The 23,428-nt window shown below is 44.5% G+C and overlaps 1 protein-coding gene across 1 annotated transcript in view; it reads left to right on the forward strand.

Moving 5' to 3' along the window:
* The window catches only part of CFAP61 (cilia and flagella associated protein 61), a 291,524-nt gene extending 284,898 nt beyond the window's left edge, over positions 1 to 6,626 (forward strand). Inside the window, exon 27 of the mRNA XM_044291895.1 lies at positions 6,382 to 6,626. Within this exon, the coding sequence (XP_044147830.1) occupies positions 6,382 to 6,582 (201 nt within the window). The 3' untranslated portion in view covers positions 6,583 to 6,626. The remainder of the gene's footprint in view (positions 1 to 6,381) is intronic.
* The last annotated feature ends 16,802 nt before the right edge of the window (positions 6,627 to 23,428 follow it).

The following is a 23,428-nucleotide window of genomic DNA, read 5'->3' on the forward strand; positions in this document are numbered from 1 at the left end:
TAGGAAGATGCGCGAGTACAAGCGCACGTTGGTAGACGCGCTACTGAGAGCATTCCCAAATGTCACAGGGGAACAAGTGGAAGCCCAAGGCCAAGGCAGAGGAGGAGCAAGAGGTCGCCAAGGCAGCTGTGTCACGGCCAGCTCCTCTGAGGGCAGGGTTAGCATGGCAGAGATGTGGAAAACTTTTGTCAACACGCCACAGCTAACTGCACCACCACCTGATACGCAACGTGTTAGCAGGAGGCAACATTTCACTAACATGGTGGAACAGTACGTGTGCACACCCCTCCACGTACTGACTGATGGTTCGGCCCCATTCAACTTCTGGGTCTCTAAATTGTCCACGTGGCCAGAGCTAGCCTTTTATGCCTTGGAGGTGCTGGCCTGCCCGGCAGCCAGCGTTTTGTCTGAACGTGTATTCAGCACGGCAGGGGGCGTCATTACAGACAAACGCAGCCGCCTGTCTACAGCCAATGTGGACAAGCTGACGTTCATAAAAATGAACCAGGCATGGATCCCACAGGACCTGTCCGTCCCTTGTCCAGATTAGACATTAACTACCTCCCCATAACCATATATTATTGGACTCCAGGGCACTTCCTCATTCAATCCTATTTTTATTTTCATTTTACCATTATATTGCAAGGCTACCCAAAGTTGAATGAACCTCTCCTCTGCCTGTGTGCTAGGCCTAAATATATGCCAATGGATTGTTGCAGTGGTGGCTGACGTGAAGCCTCATTCTCTGCTATGACATGCAGACTGATTCTCTGGTGACATGAAGCCAGATTGTCTGTTACGGGACCTCTCTCCTCTGCCTGGGTGCTGGGCCTGAATTTATGACAATGGACTGTTGCAGTGGTGGCTGACGTGAAGCCTGATTCTCTGCTATGACATGCAGACTGATTCTCTGCTGACATGAAGCCAGATCCTCTGTTACGGGACCTCTCTCCTCTGCCTGGGTGCTGGGCCTAAATTTATGAAAATGGACTGTTGCAGTGGTGGGTGACGTGAAGCCTCATTCTCTGCTATGACATGCAGACTGATTCTCTGCTGACATGAAGCCAGATTGTCTGTTACGGGACCTCTCTCCTCTGCCTGGGTGCTGGGCCTAAATATCTGACAATGGACTGTTGCATTGGTGGCTGACGTGAAGCCTGATTCTCTGCTATGATATGAAGACTGATTCTCTGCTGACATGAAGCCAGATTGTCTGTTACGGGACCTCTCTCCTCTGCCTGTGTGCTAGGCCTAAATATATGCCAATGGATTGTTGCAGTGGTGGCTGACGTGAAGCCTGATTCTCTGCTATGACATGCAGACTGATTCTCTGGTGACATGAAGCCAGATCCTCTGTTACGGGACCTCTCTCCTCTGCCTGGGTGCTGGGCCTAAATTTATGAAAATGGACTGTTGCAGTGGTGGGTGACGTGAAGCCTGATTCTCTGCTATGACATGCAGACTGATTCTCTGGTGACATGAAGCCAGATCCTCTGTTACGGGACCTCTCTCCTCTGCCTGGGTGCTGGGCCTAAATTTATGAAAATGGACTGTTGCAGTGGTGGGTGACGTGAAGCCTCATTCTCTGCTATGACATGCAGACTGATTCTCTGCTGACATGAAGCCAGATCGTCTGTTACGGGACCTCTCTCCTCTGCCTGGGTGCTGGGCCTAAATTTATGAAAATGGACTCTTACAGTGGTGGGTGACGTGAAGCCTGATTCTCTGCTATGACATGAAGACTGATTCTCTGCTGACATGAAGCCAGATCCTCTGTTACGGGACCTCTCTCCTCTGCCTGGGTGCTGGGCCTAAATATCTGACAATGGACTGTTGCATTGGTGGCTGACGTGAAGCCTGATTCTCTGCTATGATATGAAGACTGATTCTCTGCTGACATGAAGCCAGATTGTCTGTTACGGGACCTCTCTCCTCTGCCTGTGTGCTAGGCCTAAATATATGCCAATGGATTGTTGCAGTGGTGGCTGACGTGAAGCCTGATTCTCTGCTATGACATGCAGACTGATTCTCTGGTGACATGAAGCCAGATCCTCTGTTACGGGACCTCTCTCCTCTGCCTGGGTGCTGGGCCTAAATTTATGAAAATGGACTGTTGCAGTGGTGGGTGACGTGAAGCCTGATTCTCTGCTATGACATGCAGACTGATTCTCTGGTGACATGAAGCCAGATCCTCTGTTACGGGACCTCTCTCCTCTGCCTGGGTGCTGGGCCTAAATTTATGAAAATGGACTGTTGCAGTGGTGGGTGACGTGAAGCCTCATTCTCTGCTATGACATGCAGACTGATTCTCTGCTGACATGAAGCCAGATTGTCTGTTACGGGACCTCTCTCCTCTGCCTGGGTGCTGGGCCTGAATTTATGACAATGGACTGTTGCAGTGGTGGCTGACGTGAAGCCTGATTCTCTGCTATGATATGAAGACTGATTCTCTGCTGACATGAAGCCAGATTGTCTGTTACGGGACCTCTCTCCTCTGCCTGGGTGCCGGGGCCTAAATATCTGAGAATGGACTGTTCCAGTGGTGGGTAACGGGAAGCCAGATTCTCTGCTATGATATGAAGACTGATTCTCTGCTGACATGAAGCCAGATTGTCTGTTACGGGACCTCTCTCCTCTGCCTGGGTGCTGGGCCTAAATTTATGAAAATGGACTCTTACAGTGGTGGGTGACGTGAAGCCTGATTCTCTGCTATGACATGAAGACTGATTCTCTGCTGACATGAAGCCAGATTGTCTGTTACGGGACCTCTCTCCTCTGCCTGGGTGCCGGGGCCTAAATATCTGAGAATGGACTGTTCCAGTGGTGGGTGACGGGAAGCCAGATTCTCTGCTATGGAACCTCTCTCCAATTGATTTTGGTTAATTTTTATTTATTTAATTTTTATTTTAATTAATTTCCCTATCCACATTTGTTTGCAGGGGATTTACCTACATGTTGCTGCCTTTTGCAGCCCTCTAGCCCTTTCCTGGGCTGTTTTACAGCCGTTTTAGTGCCGAAAAGTTCGGGTCCCCATTGACTTCAATGGGGTTCGGGTTCGGGACGAAGTTCGGATCGGGTTCGGATCCCGAACCCGAACATTTCCGGGATGTTCGGCCGAACTTCTCGAACCCGAACATCCAGGTGTTCGCTCAACTCTAATCCTAGCCTCTATTGTCTTCACGGTTCTGCACACAGGGATCTAATGATAGATGGCATCAGAACCCTGTGTGCTGGACCCTGATGAGGGAGGCGGCATCTGAACTATGGGGTCTGATTGCAGCTGTGACTGCTATGACCCCTATAGTTATAAACTGGCAAGGCCTCTTCAAGGATATGTAGATTTGTTTTAAATAACTTATGGCACCAAATATACTATATGACATGGAACTTTAGCAAAGGTAGGGAGACACATTTGTCCTAAGAGTTTTTCAACTACAGTTCCCTCTTGTGGTGACATCTCTGCAAGGAAGTGGCTTGTTCGTCACATTTATTATCAGCAGACAAAGAAAGTTGTATTTTTCAACACATTTTTTGCACAACAGCAGAAGGTTCCCCAAGAGATTATTGATAAATGTGCCCCATTGATTTTAAGCTGTACTTGAGTGAAAACCCACATCAATGTCTATAGATGCGTCAATTTTGACGTAAATTTGTTTTCCCTTAGTCCAGGGATGTCAAACTCGTGGCCCTCCAGCTGTTGCAAAACTACAACTCCCATCATGCCTGGGCATACTACAGCTATCAGGGAATGATGGGAGTTGTAGTTTTGCAACATCTGGAGGGCCATGAGTTTGACATCCATGCCTTAGTCCTAACAGCAGCACAAGTGGGGTATTTGCTCCTGTGAAGCTGGTCAGGACAGGCAGAATTTTTAATGAACAAAATTTTTTTTGCCTAAGTATCCTAATTAGTAATTAACTAATTAAGCCCCTACCCCATATAACCCGGCCCCCAACTGGACGGGGTTGCTTTATAACAAGTAAATGATAAATCACACAAGGGGAGGGAAATTTGTGTGCTGCTGTTAGGACTAAGGGAAAACAAATTTACGTCAAAATTGACGCTTCCCTTTCGTCCTAACCAGCAGCACAAGTCGGGAAGTAGCAAGAAACCTCACCCAAATTGTGAGGGCTCCCTACTCCCCAATTAAAGATTATAATAACCATATTATAACGCTATGGATAACTATGGGAGACTCCAGTAAGGAGTCTAGCCTGTCCTGGAGTCCGAAGGACAATAAAAAAGCAACCCCGTCCAGTTGGGGGCCGGGTTATATGGGGTAGGGGATTAATTAGTTAATTACTAATTAGGATACTTAGGCAGAAATTTTTTTGTTCATTAAAAATTCCGCCTGTCCTGACCAGCTTCCCAGGGGCAAATACCCCACTTGTGCTGCTGGTTAGGACGAAAGGGAACATTAGGTGCTGCACAGTAGTAACCTAGCGCAATCACTCAGCAATTGTATGTAATGAACCTAAGGCCTTAGGCCTCTTTCACACGGGCATTGCGGGAAAAGGTGCGGGTGCGTTGCGGGAACATGCACGATTTTTCCGCGCGAGTGCAAAACATTGTAATGCGTTTTGCACGCACGTGAGAAAAATCGGCATGTTTGGTACCCAAACCCGAACTTCTTCACGGAAGTTCGGGCTTGGGATCGGTGTTCTGTAGATTGTATTATTTTCCCTTATAACATGGTTATAAGGGAAAATAATAGCATTCCAAATACAGAATGCATAGTACAATAGCGCGCTGGAGGGGTTAAAAAATAAATAAAAATTTTTACTCACCTTAATCCACTTGCTCGCGCAGCTCGGCTTCTCTTCTGTGCTGTGTACAGGAAAAGGACCTGTGGTGATGTCACTCTGGTCATCACATGATCCATCACAACTGTGCTGTGTTTTGCGGTCCGCAATTTGTTCACACACAGCGGTTTTCCTCCTGTGCAGAAACCACCTCCCATCCTTTTTATTGCGTGACCATGCTGCCACGTGTTTGCAGTTTACCTTCCACAACAGTGTTAGGCCCCCTGGACACGAACGTGTGCTCACTGTGGTCGTGCTGCGGCCCGCAAAATGTGGGCCGCAATGCACGAACACAGTCCGCGGGGCAGCCGCAGCGGATTGCGGACCCATTCACTTTAATGGGTCCGCGATCCGGCCGTTCCGCAAAAAGATAGGACATGTTCTATCTTTTTGCGGAACGGAAGTACGGGACGAAACCCAACGGAAGCACTCCGTAGTGATTCCGTAGGGTTCCGTTCCGTGCTTCCGTTCCGCATCTCCGGATTTGCAGACCCATTCAAGTGAATGTGTCCGCAACCGTGATGCGGAATGCCCACGGAACGGCACCTGTGTATTGCGGATCCGCAAATGCGGTCCGCAATACGGCAACAGGAAGCACAGGGGGCCTTAAGGAAGGTGTTGGGATCCCCAGCAATCAGCTGTAATGTGTTGGGGAACCGAGCTGCCACCACAGGAGAAATTAAGCATTACAGGTTTATGTTTACCCTGCCCATACAGCTCTGCTTTAGTTTCACTAGGGGAGACAATAATAGTCTCACAATATCTCTCAAGTAAGGGCTTGTTCACACAACTGTGCTGTGTTTTGCGGTCCGCAATTTGCGGAACAGATGGCCCATTATAGAAATGCCTATTCTTGTCCGCAAAATGGACAAGAATAGGACATGATTTATAATTTTTGCAGGACTGCGGAACGGAGCAACTGATGCGGACAGCACACAGAGTGCTATCCGCATCTTTTGCGGCCCCATTGAAGTAAATGAGTCCGCACCTGAGCCGCAAAAAATGCGGCTTGGATGCAGAACCAAACCACGGTTGTGTGAATGAGCCATAAGGGTTCATGCACACAAAAGTATTTTATTTCCGTTTTTTTGTGGACCGTATGCGGAACTATTCATTTCAATGGGTCCGCAAAAAAAAAGTTTAACCGTGTGTATTCTGTTTCCGTATGTTTGTATTTCCATTCTGCAAAAAAATAGAACGCATTACAGACAAGGATAGTACTGTTCTATTAGGGGCCAGCTGTTCCGTTCCCCAAAATACGGCATGCACACGGATGTCATCTGTATTTTTTGCGGACCGCAAAGTACATACGGTCGTGTGCATAGGGCCTAAAGCTGAGATAGGCTAATGGAAGTTAAAGGGTGCAGGATGCAACCTGTGTGTGCTAGCAGTCAGTGAGGGTCTCCACACCCAGACCCCCAGTAATATTATCTACTGACATGTTTAGTTTTTTTACTTTGTCAGAAAATGGTGGCCTGTTATTTTTTCCTAGGATGCTGATACTCTGCTTTATATAAGCTACTCACACTTGTATCACATGTTTGATGATGTGTAATGAAAGTGACACTTGTCTTTCTAGGTGCAGGACCAGCCTTCCATGAAGGAATTAGTTCAGAAGGTCACAGATGATGAACTCAACCTTGCGGAAACCCCCAAAAAATACCTGAGACGCGTACTTGAGCAAAGTGGATACAAAAATGACATGGAGAAGCGAATCCTGAACTACCTTAATTACAACAGCAACCACTTGTCCATGTTTGCAAGGCCTGGGATTGTATAGGTCTTAATTTAATAGCTATGAACATCTGGATTTATTTCTGCTTTACCCAAGTGATTCACTACTACACGATACACAGTGCATTCTGCATCTCAACCTGCAGGGGGAGCTGCTGTCTACTCTCCACTGTCTACTATAACATAAATAAATATACCTTTCAATTGTTTTTTTTTTGTTTTCTTTTGCTTTTTGTTTTTGTCTTCCCATTATATGGTATGTCAAATAAAATCTGAAAACAGAACGCCCCCGGGCATGGTCAGACAAGTGTAATGAATATGATTACTCAAACAGGTGCAGGTCTCATTTGCACAACCCTTCATTCTTGTACCATTTAATAACCATGATGGCCATCCGATGTTTTTTTTTTTTGTTTTTTTTTAAGACATATGCATTAAACATGCAGAGAGGAATTACATTGATAGCAATGAGGAACTGTTTAGATAATCTGCAGTATGCATATATTTATAAGGGCGGCACAACAACTTGCTTAGTCCTTGCTATGTCGTGTTCTTGGAGATTTAAGGCCTCTTTCAAATAACCGTTTTGTTTTCCATTCTCCTGATCTGTCAGAAGAACAGAAAAAAACGGATCCTTTATTTTGAGCATCCCTGGCACTCATTTTGCATCCATTTGTGTCAGTTCCATCAGTGATCCGTTATTTTTGACGGGGGAAAAAGCACCGGATGCAGGACTTTTTCTCCCATCAAAAATTAATAATAAATAAAACGGATCTCTGATGGAACTAATTAAAATTTAGCACAATGGATGCTCAAAATAAAGGATCTATTTTTGTATTTTTTTTCTGCTCTTTTGACGGATCAGGAGAACAGAAAACAAAACTGTGATGTGAACGAAGCCTAAGAAATGAATTGTAGCAGTCACCCAGGTTGTCTGTAGTCTGGCACATCTCCAGCTGCTGCACAAAAACATTCCTACCAATGTCCCAATGCTAATTTGCTCTTCACTTGATGAACCTACCATGGTCTATCAGGTGATTCCCTCCTGTTGGTACATCTGCCGGATTAGCAGGAATTAACATAAAGCTCTCAGACTATTAAAGTACAGTATAGTGATTACTTACCTTCTCAGGATGAGACAAGATCTCTGCTCATCTACATGGTCAGTACCTGCTTGCACCGGCAGGGCTTCTGTCCACAAAGGCGTAATGACCAGGGCAGGAAACAGAGTTATATTTAAACTTTGCAGAAATAAGGATTTACTGGATTACTGGGAGGGAGAAGGTGACAGAGACTGAGCTGTGTAAATGAGCTGGAAGGTTTTTCTCCAGTATATATGTGTCTTCAGATGACCTGACTGCCAGGCTTTCCAAACAGATCTAATTGTCCAAGGAATGATTGTCTCTACACTGGTTTTTACTCAGAAGATAAAAAAAAAACACAATTACACAGAGAGGTGAAGAAAGACATCAGTGTAAACAGACTGGAGACCAGCAAAAATCAATAGACAGCTCTGCCAACTAGGGCAGCATCGTAGCGGTGTCTACAGACTGGCATTCATCTCCTCAGGATTCCAATATGCTACGTGCAATCCTTACAATATACAGTCAACAGATATTAAACATCAAGGAGCTCTGATGTCTACAAATGTAAAACCTTAGGATGCTCAAGGGAGTGCATCATCAGAAAACCGCCTATTGTTTAAATGATGTGTTTGTTTTTGTTTTTTTAGAATGTTTGGAAAGTTTCATGTCACTATCTATATTTTTTTTAAAAAATGTATATAAATCTGCAATGTTCTCTCTGAACATAAGGTCTAATAATAGGTCATGATTTCCTGTTCTGTGCAGGCGACTTCAGTATAACCATTGTCAGTACAGGCAGAATTACAATGACAACACCTCTGTAGAGATCCAGCATTCACAATAGGTGATATCACAGATTCTCAGCTCCCTCCTGACCTCTGCATAGGTCACAGTGCGAAATCTCCCATAGAAGTCAATGGGGTGAGCTCCTGTCCATTATGTCTGTGGCCAATGTAGCTCCTGTCAGACAGGAAGTCTTAACATATTTTAGGCCTAGTGGCCAATGTTAAAACTGCAGGATTTTATATATATATATATATATATATATATAGACAGATGGTGACATGGAAAATTAAAATAAAAAAATTACCAAAAATTCTTAAAAATGTGTTTAACATTAAAATGTGATTTAAACAATTGTTCATTTTCTGATGACACATTCCCTTTAATAATACGTGATAGGTCAGGTTCACACAATGATGTTTGATGCAGGAAACACGCTCAGTGCGATGGCTGCATTTCCCAGACTGAACACAGATCCTCTGATAGGTAACCAATGCTTGATCGATGGAGTTCCAATACCTTCTCCCCCCACTGAGGAGCTCTTTGAGGAGGCGGCTCTCCAGTGAGCACCACAGCTTCCTTGCACCTTACCAAGCACAGCACTATCCATTGTATAGCAGCTGTGCTTGGTATCACATCTCAGCCCCAATCACTTGAATGTGACTGAGCTGCACCTAGGCCATGTGCCCAATGAACATGACGTCACAGGCCTAGGAAGAGGCCGCATTAACACAAACGGAGCAGAGCTGATGCTCAAAATAACCCGTTCAAACAAATGGGGATTAACCCACATCATTTTTCTGTTCCTCTGACGGAACTCAGCCTAACGTCTGCATTCTGAGAAGTGCTTTTCCTAGAACAGATGTGAAGTCCGATGTGACTTTGGAGAAGAGTCTGAACCCTAAAAATTGGGAAATAGCGAGACAGTAAACTAATAAGGCATGCCAGGACAATGAGAAGCATTGAGCATGCAGAACATCAGTGTTTCTCGTTGTCCTGGCATGCCTTATTAGTTTACTGTCTCGCTATTTCCCAATTTTTAGGGTTCAGACTCTTCTCCAGAGTCACATCGGACTTCACATCTGTGGAAATCTGTTCTGTCAGAGGAACAGAAAAAAACAAAGTTCAAGCTGTGACAGAGCCGTCACACAATAGACCCCAACAACTCCAAACAGAACCTATTGACTTATAATGATGCCTACTGGTTTCCACCATGGTATCTCTCATTTCACTGAAAAGAAACAGCACACTTTTATATCCAGCAAATATTACAGAATCTGCGATGGAGGCTCAGACACAGATGTGAACAGGCCGGCTGCTGCTTACAGACCTTAGTATGACCTTCTTACTGTATATGCGGCTTGTGTGCCAGGTCAGCTCGCTTCATGAATACCCTGCACTCTAAACAATGTCTTCAGTGCATTCTTAGGGTATGTTCATAGGACGGATTTTGAAAATCACCTATACCAGGGATGCCCAACCTGCGGCCCTTCAGCTGTTGCAAAACTACAACTCCCGGCATGCCCGGACAGCCTACAGCAGTGAATGATGGGAGTTGTAGTTGTACAACAGTTGGAGAGCCGCAGGTTGAGCATCCCTGGCCTACACAATTCAGCACTGAATCCAAGCGTGTTTTTCTTTCAGCGTGTTTTTGATGCATTTATTTATTTTTTTGCTATTGGATGTTTACTGCAATACAAAACTGCATTTTCAGCTTGTGGTTTTTGGTGGAGATCTATGCCAAAAAAAACACGTAGAAAAGGCACTGACACACATGGAGAGTTTTTTAATGCTTCCTATCCATTTCGTTGGGAGATTCAGTGAGGAGTCTGCCCCTAGATAAGGCATGCAGCTTCTTTTTTGCCTTGTATATAAAACAGAAAGAGCTGCTTCTCATTGATATTAATGGGAGGCTGTGTTCAATTTTTTCAGCAAATTTTGGAGTCGGAAAAGCACCAAAAAACTCAGCATGAGCTGGCCCCTAGTACACAAATGACAGCATTCTTCTTGTAGCATTTACTACTAGTAGTACAGAGCTGCAGTTATAATATTCTTTAACAAGCTGACGTGCATGGTGCAGGTGTCTCCAAATGATTTATAGGTATACACACATCGGATAGGACACTACTTTGATGTAAAATCCACACAAAAATGGTGCAAATGGATTGATAAATGTGAGTTGTTATTTATACCAATCCTTTATCGCCTTGGCTTCAGTTTACTGCCTATCATAAATATCTTCTCTCTCTTGTGGTAGAAAAAAAAAGTGTTAATGAATGTGGGCAGTACTTATCTGTGACAGAGCTCTGTAGATGAATATACATTCTAAGGCCTCCTGCACACGACCGTTTTTAACCCCCGTTTACTGGCCGTTTTTGCGTTCCGTATATGGTCCATATACAGAACCATTCATTTCAATGGTTCCGCAAAAAAAACTGAATGTACTCCGTATGCATTCCGTTTCCGTTCCATTGAAAGATAGAACATGTCCTATTATTGCCCGCAAATCACGTTCCGTGGCTCCATTCAAGTCAATGGGTCTGCAAAAAAAAACGGAACACATACGAAAATGCATCTGTATGTCTTCCGTATCCGTTCAGTTTTTTTGCGGAACCATCTATTGAAAATGTTATGCCCAGCCCAATTTTTCTATGTAATTCCTGTATACTGTATATGCCATACGGAAAAACGGAACAGAAATGGAAACACAACGGAAACAAAAAACGGAACAACAGATCCGTGAAAAACGGACTGCAAAACACTGAAAAAGCCATAACACAGGGGACACTGGTGGTGATGTTCTTCAGATGCTTGACACATTCTCCAAGCAAAAGGGCAGCATCGCTGAGGTCTTCTGTAAAAGCATCTGTATCATGGCAATGGAGGTGGGTGAATGCAAAGAAGTGCATATTGACACCTATGGGTATCAGAGAAGATGGGAACAGATTTAGAACAAGCTGAGCACTTACTGTACTCAGTGCTCCTAGTATCTGCACCGCCTGGAAACCTCTGCTATAGAAAGGTGGCAGCTTTATTACTTTATACTCTGGTTATATTACTCATGCAGTGATGCTTTGTGCACCTGTATCTAATAAAGACATTGAACATAGAATGGACTCATTGGCAGCTTAAATTTACACAAGAAGTGGGAATTATAAAATAAAAACTGGAGAAGACGTCTAAAAATACAATAGAAACAATTTTCTCATCAACTTTTGGAGCCTTTTTGAAAGAAAAAATATTTATTTACTCCTGTTTGTTCAGTGGTTATTATTATTTCTCTTACTACATACTGTAGCAGCATGTCCCTACCAGGGTTCCTTGTTAGCTGACTGGGGTTTCCCAGAAGACTAAGGCCTCTTGCACACGACCGTGTGTCCCCCGTAGCCGTATTGAGGCCTGCATAACCGCAATACACGGGACACTGGCCGTGTGCATTCCACATCACGGATGCGGACCCATTCACTTGAATGGGTCCGCAAAATCCGGAGATGCTGTGCGAAACAGAACAGAAGCACTACGGAGTGCTTTCGTGGGGTTCCGTTCCGTGCTTCCGTTCTGCAAAAAGATAGAACTTTCGGACGATCCGCATGCAGTCAGGGCCCGTGCATTGCGAACCGCAATTTGCCCAAGGCCTCTTTCACATTTCCATTTTTCACTGATGTGTGCTGTCCGCATTTTCCACGGACAGCACACACACCCACTAATTTAAATGTGCCTGTTGACATTTCAGTATTTTTTTTTTACTGACCATGGGCCAGTAAAAAAATCACGGAGACATGCGCTACTTTGTTCTGTGATGCAGACCAAGCACGCCCATAGAAGTCTATGGGTCCGTGAAAATCATATATGGCATCTGTGGTGCGTCCGTGTACATGCAATCTACAATGCCTAAAAAACTAAGGCCGTGAACAAGGTCTATGTTGGACCGAAACATTGGCTAGTGACTATTTATGCGGATAGATTAAAATAATGAACTAAAAATAATGAAATAAATAAGAAATCATTACAAAGTGAATTACGGATGACACGCTGATGGTAAAAAAAGGACACACGGACCAACCACGGACATCTTCACGGATGAAACACGTACTCTTTTTTTCTCGGAGGTGCCACTGACACAGAAATGTGGACGAGGCCTGATGCAGCTGCTACTTTTGGGGTATGTACACATGGAGCAGTTATGCTGTGTATTTTCCATCTGGAGTTTGCAGGTGGATAATCTGCATTGCATTACAGTAGCAAAAAGTGGACAATATTTAACCAAAACGTCACATGCTGAGAAAACAATAAGTATGGAATCCGTGCGGAAATTGACCTGCACTGCATATGGTGAAATCCACTGCAAATCTGCATATAAGGGCTCATGCACACGAACGTATATTCTTTCCATGTGCATTCCGTTTCCGTATGTCCGCTCTGCAAAAATATAGACCGTCCTATTATTGTCATCATACAGGATATGACTGTTCTATTATTGCCAAGCTGTTCCTTTCCACCAACTGCGGAATGCACACGGACGTCATCTGTATTTTTTACAGATCAATGTTTTGCGGACCGCAAAATACATACGGTCGTGTGCATGAGCCCTAACTCAGATTTTGACTGCTCAGTAAACATGCTGTATGGATGTAGTCTTACAGTAGGAGTGCCAAACTGATTTCAGTCTCCTTAATATTTGGCATGTGGACTGACAGTTTTTGGCCTGAGTATAAACCTCTGGAATACTTTAGCTCAGGGGTGCAAACATTTTCTGGGTGGGGGCCACATTGTCAGACTGAACCAACGTCAAGGGCTGAAAATAAAATCTAAAGGGGTATAAACAACTGAAATACTGTATTTATGGCATATCGAACATACAGTATATGCTATTGTGTAGTTACGCTTCCAGGACTCCCATCTAATGGGAGAATACATGAAAAATACAGGTGTACAGCCACAAGACATACAGTCAGGTCCCTAAATATTGGGACATCGACCAAATCTAACATTTTTGGCTCTATACACCACCACAATGGATTTGAAATAAAACAAACAAGATGTGCTTTAACGGCAGACTGTCAGCTTTAATTTGAGGGCATTTACATCCAAATCAGGTGAACGGTGTAGGAATTACAACAGTTTGTGTATGTGCCTCACACTTGTTAGGGGACCAAAAGTAATGGGACAGAATAATAATCATAAATAAAACTTTCACTTTTTAATACTTGGTTGCAAATCCTTTGCAGTCAATTACAGCCTGAAGTCTGGAAAGCTTAGACATCACCAGGCGCTTGGTTTTATCCCTGGTGATGCCTTCTCTTTATTGTTAACTTTGACGCACATACACCTACCTCCTGGAGAGTGTTTTTGATCTGGCCAACTGTTGTGAAGGGTGTTTTCTTCACCAGAGAAAGAATTCTTCCACAGTGGTTTTCCGTGGTCTTCTGGGTCTTTGGGTGTCACTTAGCTCCTGTGCGTTCCTTCTTTTTAAGAATGTTCCAAACAGGTGTTTTGGCCACGCCTAATGTTTTTGCTATCTGTCCAATGGGTTTGTTTTGTTTTTTTGGCCTAATGATCGCTTACTTCACTGATAGTGACAACTCTTTGGATCTCATCTTGAGAGTTGACAGCAACAGATTCCAAATTCAAATAGCACACTTGAAATGAACTCTGGACCTTTTATCTGCTCATTGTAATTGGGATAATGAGGGAATAACACACACCTGGCCATGGAACAGCTGAGAAGCCAACTGTCCCATTACTTTTGGTCCCTTAACAAGTGGGAGGCACATATGCAAACTGTTGTAATTCCTACACAGTTCACCTGATTTGGATGTAAATATCTTTAACAGTCTGCAGTTAAAGCCCATATTGTTTGTTTTCAAATCCATTGTGGTGGTGTATAGAGCCAAAAATGTTAGAATTGTGTCAATGTCCCAATATTTATGGACCTCACTGTAGACATACAAGTTTGTTACTAGATGGTTGGGGGCCGCACAGAATGGTATCAAGGGCCGCATGTGGCCCCTGGGCCCCAGGTTGTGCACACCTGCTTTAGCTGTTCTTACTCAATGCTTCTTTCTGGTAATCTGATGGGGTTCCTCTATGATAATAAGGTTTGGGAATGACTGCTATGGAGCGTTAGAATGAAATCGACATTTTTTTAAATTAGATTTGTTTTCATATCAGTGAAGTCTTTATCAGAAAGTTATATGCTATAGAGAATTACTCTTCTCAAGTAGGACCAAATCATATAAACCTGGTTCCAAGACAGCAAACAGATTGTGACCTACAGCCATCTGCCAGAATGAATACATTGTATTTTTCTCGTTTCCAGTGTTGAAATGTCCAACCACTTTGTCTAAGTATATAGATAGCAGGGAAAAATACACAACTGGATTGTTCCCCGGGATAGTCAGACAATTGCTGCACCTGAGGTGTGCACATAGCTGGGAGTCAGGGGCCGGGGATGTGTAAGGAAGGAGATGTTGATTTTCGCTCTGGTTGCCTGAGAGAAGAATGATGATAAAGCTGGATAAAGTATACATGGCTTAAGGGAGCGTGTATAGTATGAAGGTGGTGGGGGTGGAGAGGGCTAACCTGCAGCTGTATGCTAATCGGGAGAAAAATCCACGGCCTCTAACATTAAACAAGCAGGCACTAGGAGCACACATCACTGAACAAACATAGTGTACTCGGAAGGGGCAAAAATAAAATAATACCAATGTACAAACAGCCAGCAAAACCAGGAAGAATGGAGAAGACAAGGGGACCGAGTCACCAGCCATTGTGTGTCTGCATGTGGCTATTTCCATAGTGACTGAGTAGCGAGTAAAGGATCTAAATCGTGAAGACTCAACAACCTGTTCTGTCCCCAAAAACAATCAATGTGTCACCGCCACACACCTCCCCTCCGCTTGTATTGTTCTCCACATTGCCTTTTAAAGCGCTGGACGTGGCGAGTGACTTTCGATTCTTCCCAAGTAAGATCATTGTATCTTTCATCCGCTGTTATGCTCGTAATTTGCTCCCGGTTTCGCCCGTCTAACAGATTGAGCTGCTCTTAAAATGGTTTTCTATTAAACAACAAACTTTGTGCAGGGAACAAAGAGTAAATTACCGGCCTGATCCATTTCCCCTGAATGTCAGTGCCGTATGAAGTAATGATGATTGGTCGCACTATTATACTTCTCCAAGAAAATCTTCCTGTAACTAGTAGGTGTTAACCATTGGGTAGCCCCGAGACCTTAACAAAAGGCCTGGCTTCGCATTTTGCTGGAAGGTTTGAACGGAGGCAACAGATTGCAATGTGTATTGTTCAGCAAATTCCTAATGTATTTACCCCCTTTCAGTTTTGGCCCTCATTGCTTTTTTTTTATTCATTCCCTCTTCCACTGTCTGTCCCTATTAATTTCCCTTTCTCCCTTTTCCCAGTTCATTCCATTCTATTATGAATGTAATTATTTAAACGGGAGATCTATTGCAGCTTTATGCTAATGACCCGAACAAAGGAAAGGGGTCTGGGGAGGGGAGTAAGGTGAATAGGCAAAAGAAATGAAACTGGAGGGAGGGGTAGGCAAGAGTGCCAGGGGTTGACCATGTGTGAGTGTATGATTATGTGAGGCTCTGTTGTGTGTGCTACAGGAGGAGAAAATATAACTCACCCAATACAGCAGCGAGTGTTACAATTTGGGAATGAGGGTTGATGACTTCTTCTTGGTGTTGGATCTTTCTTGCACATCTAGATGAAAATGACTTAAATCTTACTATCTATAGCACTTACTCGGTTACATGGCATCCGTCATTTTCTAGGCATGTGGATGGCTTTTTCATATGCAAAGCTTTTTTGGTATTCAAAAAATAAAGTTAAGCAACTGCAAAAGTAAAATGTGTAATGAAGATTAATAGTGATCCCAGCCTCGGATGTGAGTTTGCACATGTCTAACTCATGTCCAGAAATGGCACTTTAAATTAATAATATACCGCCATGCACAGCTTGGATACATAGCATTGAGTATGTAGATGGGGTTAATACAAGAAAATACACATAAAATTAGATTCCTATAGGTGGGACAATGTGTCGAATATGTCAGATAAAGACCAGGCCCTGATTAGTTCTATGAAATACTCTACCTTTATACACATTTAACAAGTGTTAGAAAGGCTAAAGCTAGCCACACATGTAACCACCTAAGTTCATACAGGAATGAAATGACATACGGTTATTCCTCCTCTATGTGCTTTGGTTTAGGCTACTTTCACATCTGCGTTTTTGCATCGTTTTTCTGTCCGGTATGAGAACGCAACCAAACAGAACGGAATGCATTCTGGTGCACTCCGTTCCGTTTTGTCCCCATTGACAATGATGGGCAGAGGCACAAGAGCGTTTAATTCGCATGTGCCAGCCCGTACATCTAGCCGACCTTTTGCCACTGCCCATAATGGGGAATGAAGTGCGCAGGTGCGGCGAATCTTGTGAACGGCGCTGGATTTCTGAAGAACCTAGGGTGGGCCAGAGGGGTAAAGGGGAGGGGTTTCATACGAAAAGCGACGAGGGGCCTGGGCACCGCCCGCTTGCACACCGACCCTGGGTACCTTCAGAACCTAATTTACATATTGAATAAAGGTGTTTGTTAGCGAAAATAGGCGACGGACAGCTATACGGTAAGTAGCATTCACATATGGGGACTATAATGCAGATCATGGGGTTAGTGTTCTATAATGGTCATGTTAGGTGAAAGACTCCCTTTAAGGTTCTGTGATGAGAAACCGATACCCAATACTTAAGGCAGGTTTACACGGGTCGAACTAAAGCTGATTGTTGGGAAGGAAGTGTTCCTTCCTGACAGTCGGCTGCTCGTTCAGTGAAGAGACCTCTGCGTTCTCCCTCACAGTATGAGGAGGAGGGACGGCTATTGCGATCGCTCGTCCTCATACAGAATCATTGGGTAGCAGATCGCTGTTTAGACACCACGATTTGCTACCCAGATACTATAATTGATGTGGCTGCATGAACAACAGGATCACCCGATGAACGAGCATTTTGCTTGTTCCTCGGGTGATCGGCGGCACATTTAGACGGGCAGATTGTTGAGAACGAGTGTTTGCAGGGACGTTATCGGGCCGTGTAAATCCATCTTTACTTCAGCTGCGAATATTGTAACGCACATACAAAGTATTGCAAGGTGACAATGACACCCTCTTTTATCTCTATGGTTATGGTCACACAGTCAGTCTCGATGCAGTTATGGAAACAAAAACCCCAGAAGTGAATTCCAAAAAAGTGCCAAAGTCTTTTTATGATCTGCACCTGATTTTGGCTTCCAAAAACCGCATCTGGAAACCTGATCATGTAGCTGATCCCTAAGATGCAACAGCCACTAGTTTCTCCAAACACAAAGCCCTCAGCACTAACTTCCCCGGGGTCAAACACTACACAAACAGCCCATTCTTCATGCTCAGTGTGATAATGGAGGCACGGAGCCTCTGAAGGCAGCACACTCCTATTAACAGAATCAGAAATAAAACAAAGGCACAGAAGGAGAATGAGCCGTCAGCGTGCTATTGATTACAACTGCAAAATACACCAGCAGACAAAAAGCAGGGCAGGCAGCAGAATGTGGCAGCATTCACACACATGCATCTCAGAGTTAGATTACATCTACCAGGTCAAATTGCTGTGCAGACACTTCTCTCTGCTCATTTCACAAATGCTAACTTACATAATAATATGTAATAGCCGGGAATTTAGCTGATCACAGAAGCTGCGGGACTTGAAGAGCGGCGAAAACAGCCATTTCTGTGTCCTGCTATCTGAAATCACATTCATTATCTAAAATCCCATTTCTAGCCGCGTTTATCTGGGGTTTCTCTCGTAGGCATGCAGGGTGATAGGGGAGCGGTCTCCGTGTCACCGCGTGCATCTACTGTCACTGGAAATATTGTCCCTGTGTTATATCCCAACACACGCATCACCTATCGGGGAAACTGCTGGTTTCATTTTACAACAAAAACGAAATACCGTTGACTAATATTGGGCGCAGAATTGGTCACATCTAATGTAAAGTGTCTGCAGTGAATATCCAGGGATCAACTAAATATATGCCTATGTAAAACAGTAGATATCATGGGGGTAAGATTTATCCGTTATTATACGGCGTGTCTGTAATATCATGATATGTAATAAAGCAATGCACAAACAGAATAAAAAGCATATCAACAGTGCGTGCGACATCTATAAGCAGGTATACTCGGCATTGTGGGCTTCACACGGTGATGCCTAAACGGGATTGTATAACGCAATGATGCCACTGACTGTGCCGTACTTTTGTCTGGGAAAAAAAAAACCATAAAATGCTTAAAAGTGGGAATTGATTTCTTCATTCCAGAACACTGACAGGCCCATGCCGTAAGACTGTGAATCGATAGTACCAGTTAATATACAAATCATCAGACGGCGCGGTGGCTTTCTACAATTCTCTGCCTGTGATGACTGCTCTGCAGTTAAATATACCCTTGGGAACGTGAATTTCCTGCAGTTTACGATGGTAATTTGCAAGGTCCTGATGTTTACAGTGCTGATGCGTCCATTTTTTTTTTTTAAAGGAAAATACAAAGTACCAACCTTATGATGAAGTCAAACAAACAAAAAGTAACTAAAATATGTAAATATATCTAAATATAATAAATGTCACCTCTGAGACCCATACATGTACATGATAACCATTTCCAGCACAGCATGCCTGTATGTCACTGAGGATGTCCATTGAAAACAGTGGATGACTACCGGTTTCTTTGGGTGCCATGCAATACTGAGGTACCCCTAGAGATCGCAAGGGGTCTCCAACAGGGAACATGTAATAGAAAAAGAGATTGAGCTGACCACCCATTGCATGCAGAAATCTACGAGCCTGACTGTACACACACAGACTTCTGACCAATCAGACTGGTGTTTTCTGGCCGCACACATTACATAGCTGTGGATGCTGTACCACCAAGACCAGTGGTGGCAAACCTATGGCACAGGTGCCAGAGGCGGCACTCAGAGCTCACTCCCTGGAAAAAGTCTATGGTGTTCCAATATGCCTTAGACTTTCCCTACCATTTATCAGCGCAGGGCGCACTATGAACAGCACAGGCAGCGCACTGAATGTAGGCAGGGTGTTATAGCTACATGATAAAGTACATGGAAGATATACTATACTGGACTGTAGTATTCAGGGTAAATTGCCGTGTTGGCATTTTGCGATAAATAAGTGGGTTTTGGGTTGCAGTTTGGGCGCTCGGTCTTGGTCACTGGCCTATACCCTACATGTACACGCTCAGCCGAGCATGCATGTGTTCTCAGTAGTGATAGGCTGCTGCCAGATATCATGCCTGAACCTGCCTGGGAAGCCCCACAGAAATAGAAGGCACGTCCATAATCAATCTGATGTGTATGGGCAGCAGAGATGATGGAATTGGTCTAAGTTGCCATATGCACCCAGATTCTCTCCTTCCTCATCTGTTATCATTGTCCTAAAATAAACCTTTCCCTCACACCTATGGAGTATCTTCTCAGATGCGTCAGGTAAAGCCCCTATTAGGCCCCATGCACACAATTGTATTTTTGATCCATATTCAATCCGCATTCTTTGTGGATCTGATGCGGACCTATTCATTTCAATGGGGCCACAATAAATGCGGACCACACATCGTTTGCTGTCTGCATTCGTATTGTCTGCTGTCTCACAAAAAAGATAGAACCTGTCCTATTCTTGTCCATTTTGCGGACAACAATGGGCATTTTTAGGGTGGGATGTGCGGAACAGGAAAATGCAGGACTCACACCGCTGGTATCAGTTTTTTGTGGATAGGGTCGTGTGTATGAGGCCTTAAGGGCACTTTACATAGGCTGAGATCATCGCTAATGAGGATCGCTGATTCATCGGGTAATAGATCATTTGTGCGGACACAAAAAAACATTGTTCGCTGGCAGCAGATTGTGCTGTGTAAACGCACTCTGCTGCCGGCAAACAACGAGTCAGGATGGGGGATGAGCGACGGCATTAGTGATTGCTCCTCCCTATACTGTGGAGTAGATCGCTGAATGTAAATGCACCCATCATCTCCACTGACGAGCAGGTGATTGTTGAGAAGGAACTCTTTCTTCCCAATTTTTATACTGCAGATAATTAAGCAAATTATAGGGAACAAGTGTTCATAGGAATGATCGTTCCCCATAGTTGGCTCATGTACTTGAGCGTAATGCCACCTTTAGTTTTCTGGCAGATGAGACAGGTTTCAATTAGATTCACTGACCGTTTACACACGCCAATTTATATGGATACTGGTCTGATTGGACAGATATTGTACAGACATCTGTATGTGTAAAGCCTTTATCATACAGAAATGTAGCAGTCCCAGGTGACTGTATAGGTCTGGTCAGTATGGAGGATGCATCTAATCTCTGCATGTTGTGCCCCTGCAGGGCTCTCTGTTTGCCTGCAGCTACAGTACAATGCTCCACGGCATCATCTGCCTCAGCAGACACAATGCAGACCGGAGCCCGTCAAACCAGGTCAGCCCTCTCTAGCCAGGAAGAAATGTAGATGACCTTCTGAGATCCAAATAATCGAATGCCTGCCCCATGTGACCTGACCGCCGTTCTGAGGACTGCTTTATAACATTTAGGCGCACGTTGTTCTAGGTATACACCGCATGTGATAAATGAGCCTGCAATAAGGCCATAAAGAGCGCCCCTGCTGCATTGTGTGGAGCTGATAGATGGATGGAGATGTGATGACCACAATCTGGGTGGCTTTGTCAGATAAGAGCGGTGACTTTGTGTCCTGCTATACATGGCTTTTTGTTTGTGGGTGTTGGAGAGACAGTTGGTCAGAGGGGGCCGGGTCCCACCCTGCTCACCCCCTCCCTTCTTCCAGGCACGTGTCTCCAAATACAGCAGATTGGCCACAATACCCCCTTCAATAGAAAGAGGTTAATTTCCTATAGCCAGAGGTGAAAGGGGCAAGGGTCTACACACACACACTTTATTTACAGCGCCTGCCCATTAACTGTCTGTACTGCCTACACTGACGGCCTGTAGTGATAGCCTGCACTTAACTCTATAATGACTGACTGAGAAATAAGGTCATAAGAAGTGACACTTCTTCCCCTGTCTATGTGGATGAGGCACAGTATGTGTGTGGTCACAGCCAGTCTTCTTCTGGATTTACAAGTCAAAACTAAGGCTACTTTCACACTAGTGGTTTTCTTTTCCGGTGCTGAGTTCCGTCACAGGGGCTCTATACCGGAAAAGAACTGATCAGGCATATCCCCATGCATTCTGAATGGAGAGCAATCCGTTCAGGATGCATCAGGATGTCTTCAGTTCAGTTGTTTTGACTGATCAGGCAAAAGAGAAAACCGTAGCATGCTACGGTTTTATCTCCGGCCAAAAAAACTGAAGACTTGCCTGAACGCCGGATACAGCATTTTTTTCCATAGGAATGTATTAGTGCAGGATCCGGCATTCAAAATACCGGAATGCCGGATCCGTCCTTCCGGTCTGCGCATGCGCAACCTTTAAAAATGAGAAAAAAAATTAATACCGGATCCGTTTTGCCTGATGACACCGGAAAAACGGATCCGGTATTGAAATGCATTTTTCTGACTGATCAGGCATTTTTCTGACTGATCAGGATTCTGATCAGTCAGAAAAATGACATGCGTTTGCATACAGTTTGCCTGATCAGGCAGGCGGTTCAGGCAACCGAACTGCCTGCCAGAATCTAACAACGCAAGTGTGAAAGTACCCTAAATAAAGACAAAACTAGTATCTCAGCTACCGGCAGGTTATGCTCCAGAAGTACTCATGATCAATACTCACACTGCCGATCAGCAGCTGACTGCCCAGTATACTGTGACTGTGCCCGCCGCACGTACACACCGCTGCAAATCCCATGCAAACTACCTAAAAGCAAGGGGAGTAGCTATAGGGGGTGCTGAGGTAGCAGTCGCTATCGGGCCAAAGACTCTTGCGGTGCATAGGAAGACACCGGGACCATGCTGTTCAAGTTACACCTCTGGCTGGAGGGAAGAGGTTAGGTCAAGAATTTGTTGGGGGGGGGGGGGGGGGGGGGGTAGTGTACCGTTTCAATTTTTTGCCTCAGGCAGCAGGAAGGCTATATGCTTCCCTGCCCCTGGCCACAAAGCACTGAGGGAAGGGGGGCCCAAACTGAACTCTTGCACCGGGGCCCATGAGCCTTTAGCTACGCCCCTGCCTAAAAGAATGGCAATCTATAAGGAATAAGGGGTAATACCATCAGCTTGGGGCCCCAAAGTGAATGGAGGGCACACTGTGTAAGCGAGGTGCCCTCTCCATTCACCTCTATAGCAGTGAATGGAGAACAAGTCACAGAAGTGCAGCCACCCATCCGAATATTTTTAAAAGTCCCACAGAGGTGAATGGCGGATGGCTGCGCATGTGTGGCTTGCTCTCCCTTCATTCAGAGCCCCATTCTGGAGACAGGAGCAGGTCCCACCTGCACCTATATGACATATATTCTATCGATAAGCCATAAATGTCCCAGATAGGAATACCCCTTTAATAAACAGGGGTGATTATATGCTACACCGATACTTATGGCGATGATGATATAGCCATGTACAGAAGTCTGAACCTACATGTATAGTAACGCTTATATTCTCACTAATAGGAGGACAACAAATTACTCAATATTAAAGGGGTTCTCCAAGATTTTTTATATTAATGACTTATCTTCAGGATAGGTCATTAATAGCAGATAGGCAGGGCTCCGACTCCCGGCCCACCTGATGATCAGCTGTTTGAAGAGGCTGCTGCACTCATGGACCACTGTGGCCTCTTCCTAGACCAGTGATGCCACGGTCATCAGTCACGTGGCCTAGGAGCAGCTCAGTCCTATTCAAGTGAGTAGAGCTGAGCTGCAATACCAGGCACAGCCACTAGACGTATACGACGCTGTGCATGGACTGCCGCCTCAAACCGCTGATCTGATACTGATGAGCTATCCTCGGAGA

The sequence above is a fragment of the Bufo gargarizans genome, chromosome 4, assembly GCF_014858855.1.
Source record: "Bufo gargarizans isolate SCDJY-AF-19 chromosome 4, ASM1485885v1, whole genome shotgun sequence".
In the NCBI taxonomy this organism is placed as follows: Eukaryota; Metazoa; Chordata; class Amphibia; order Anura; family Bufonidae; genus Bufo; species Bufo gargarizans.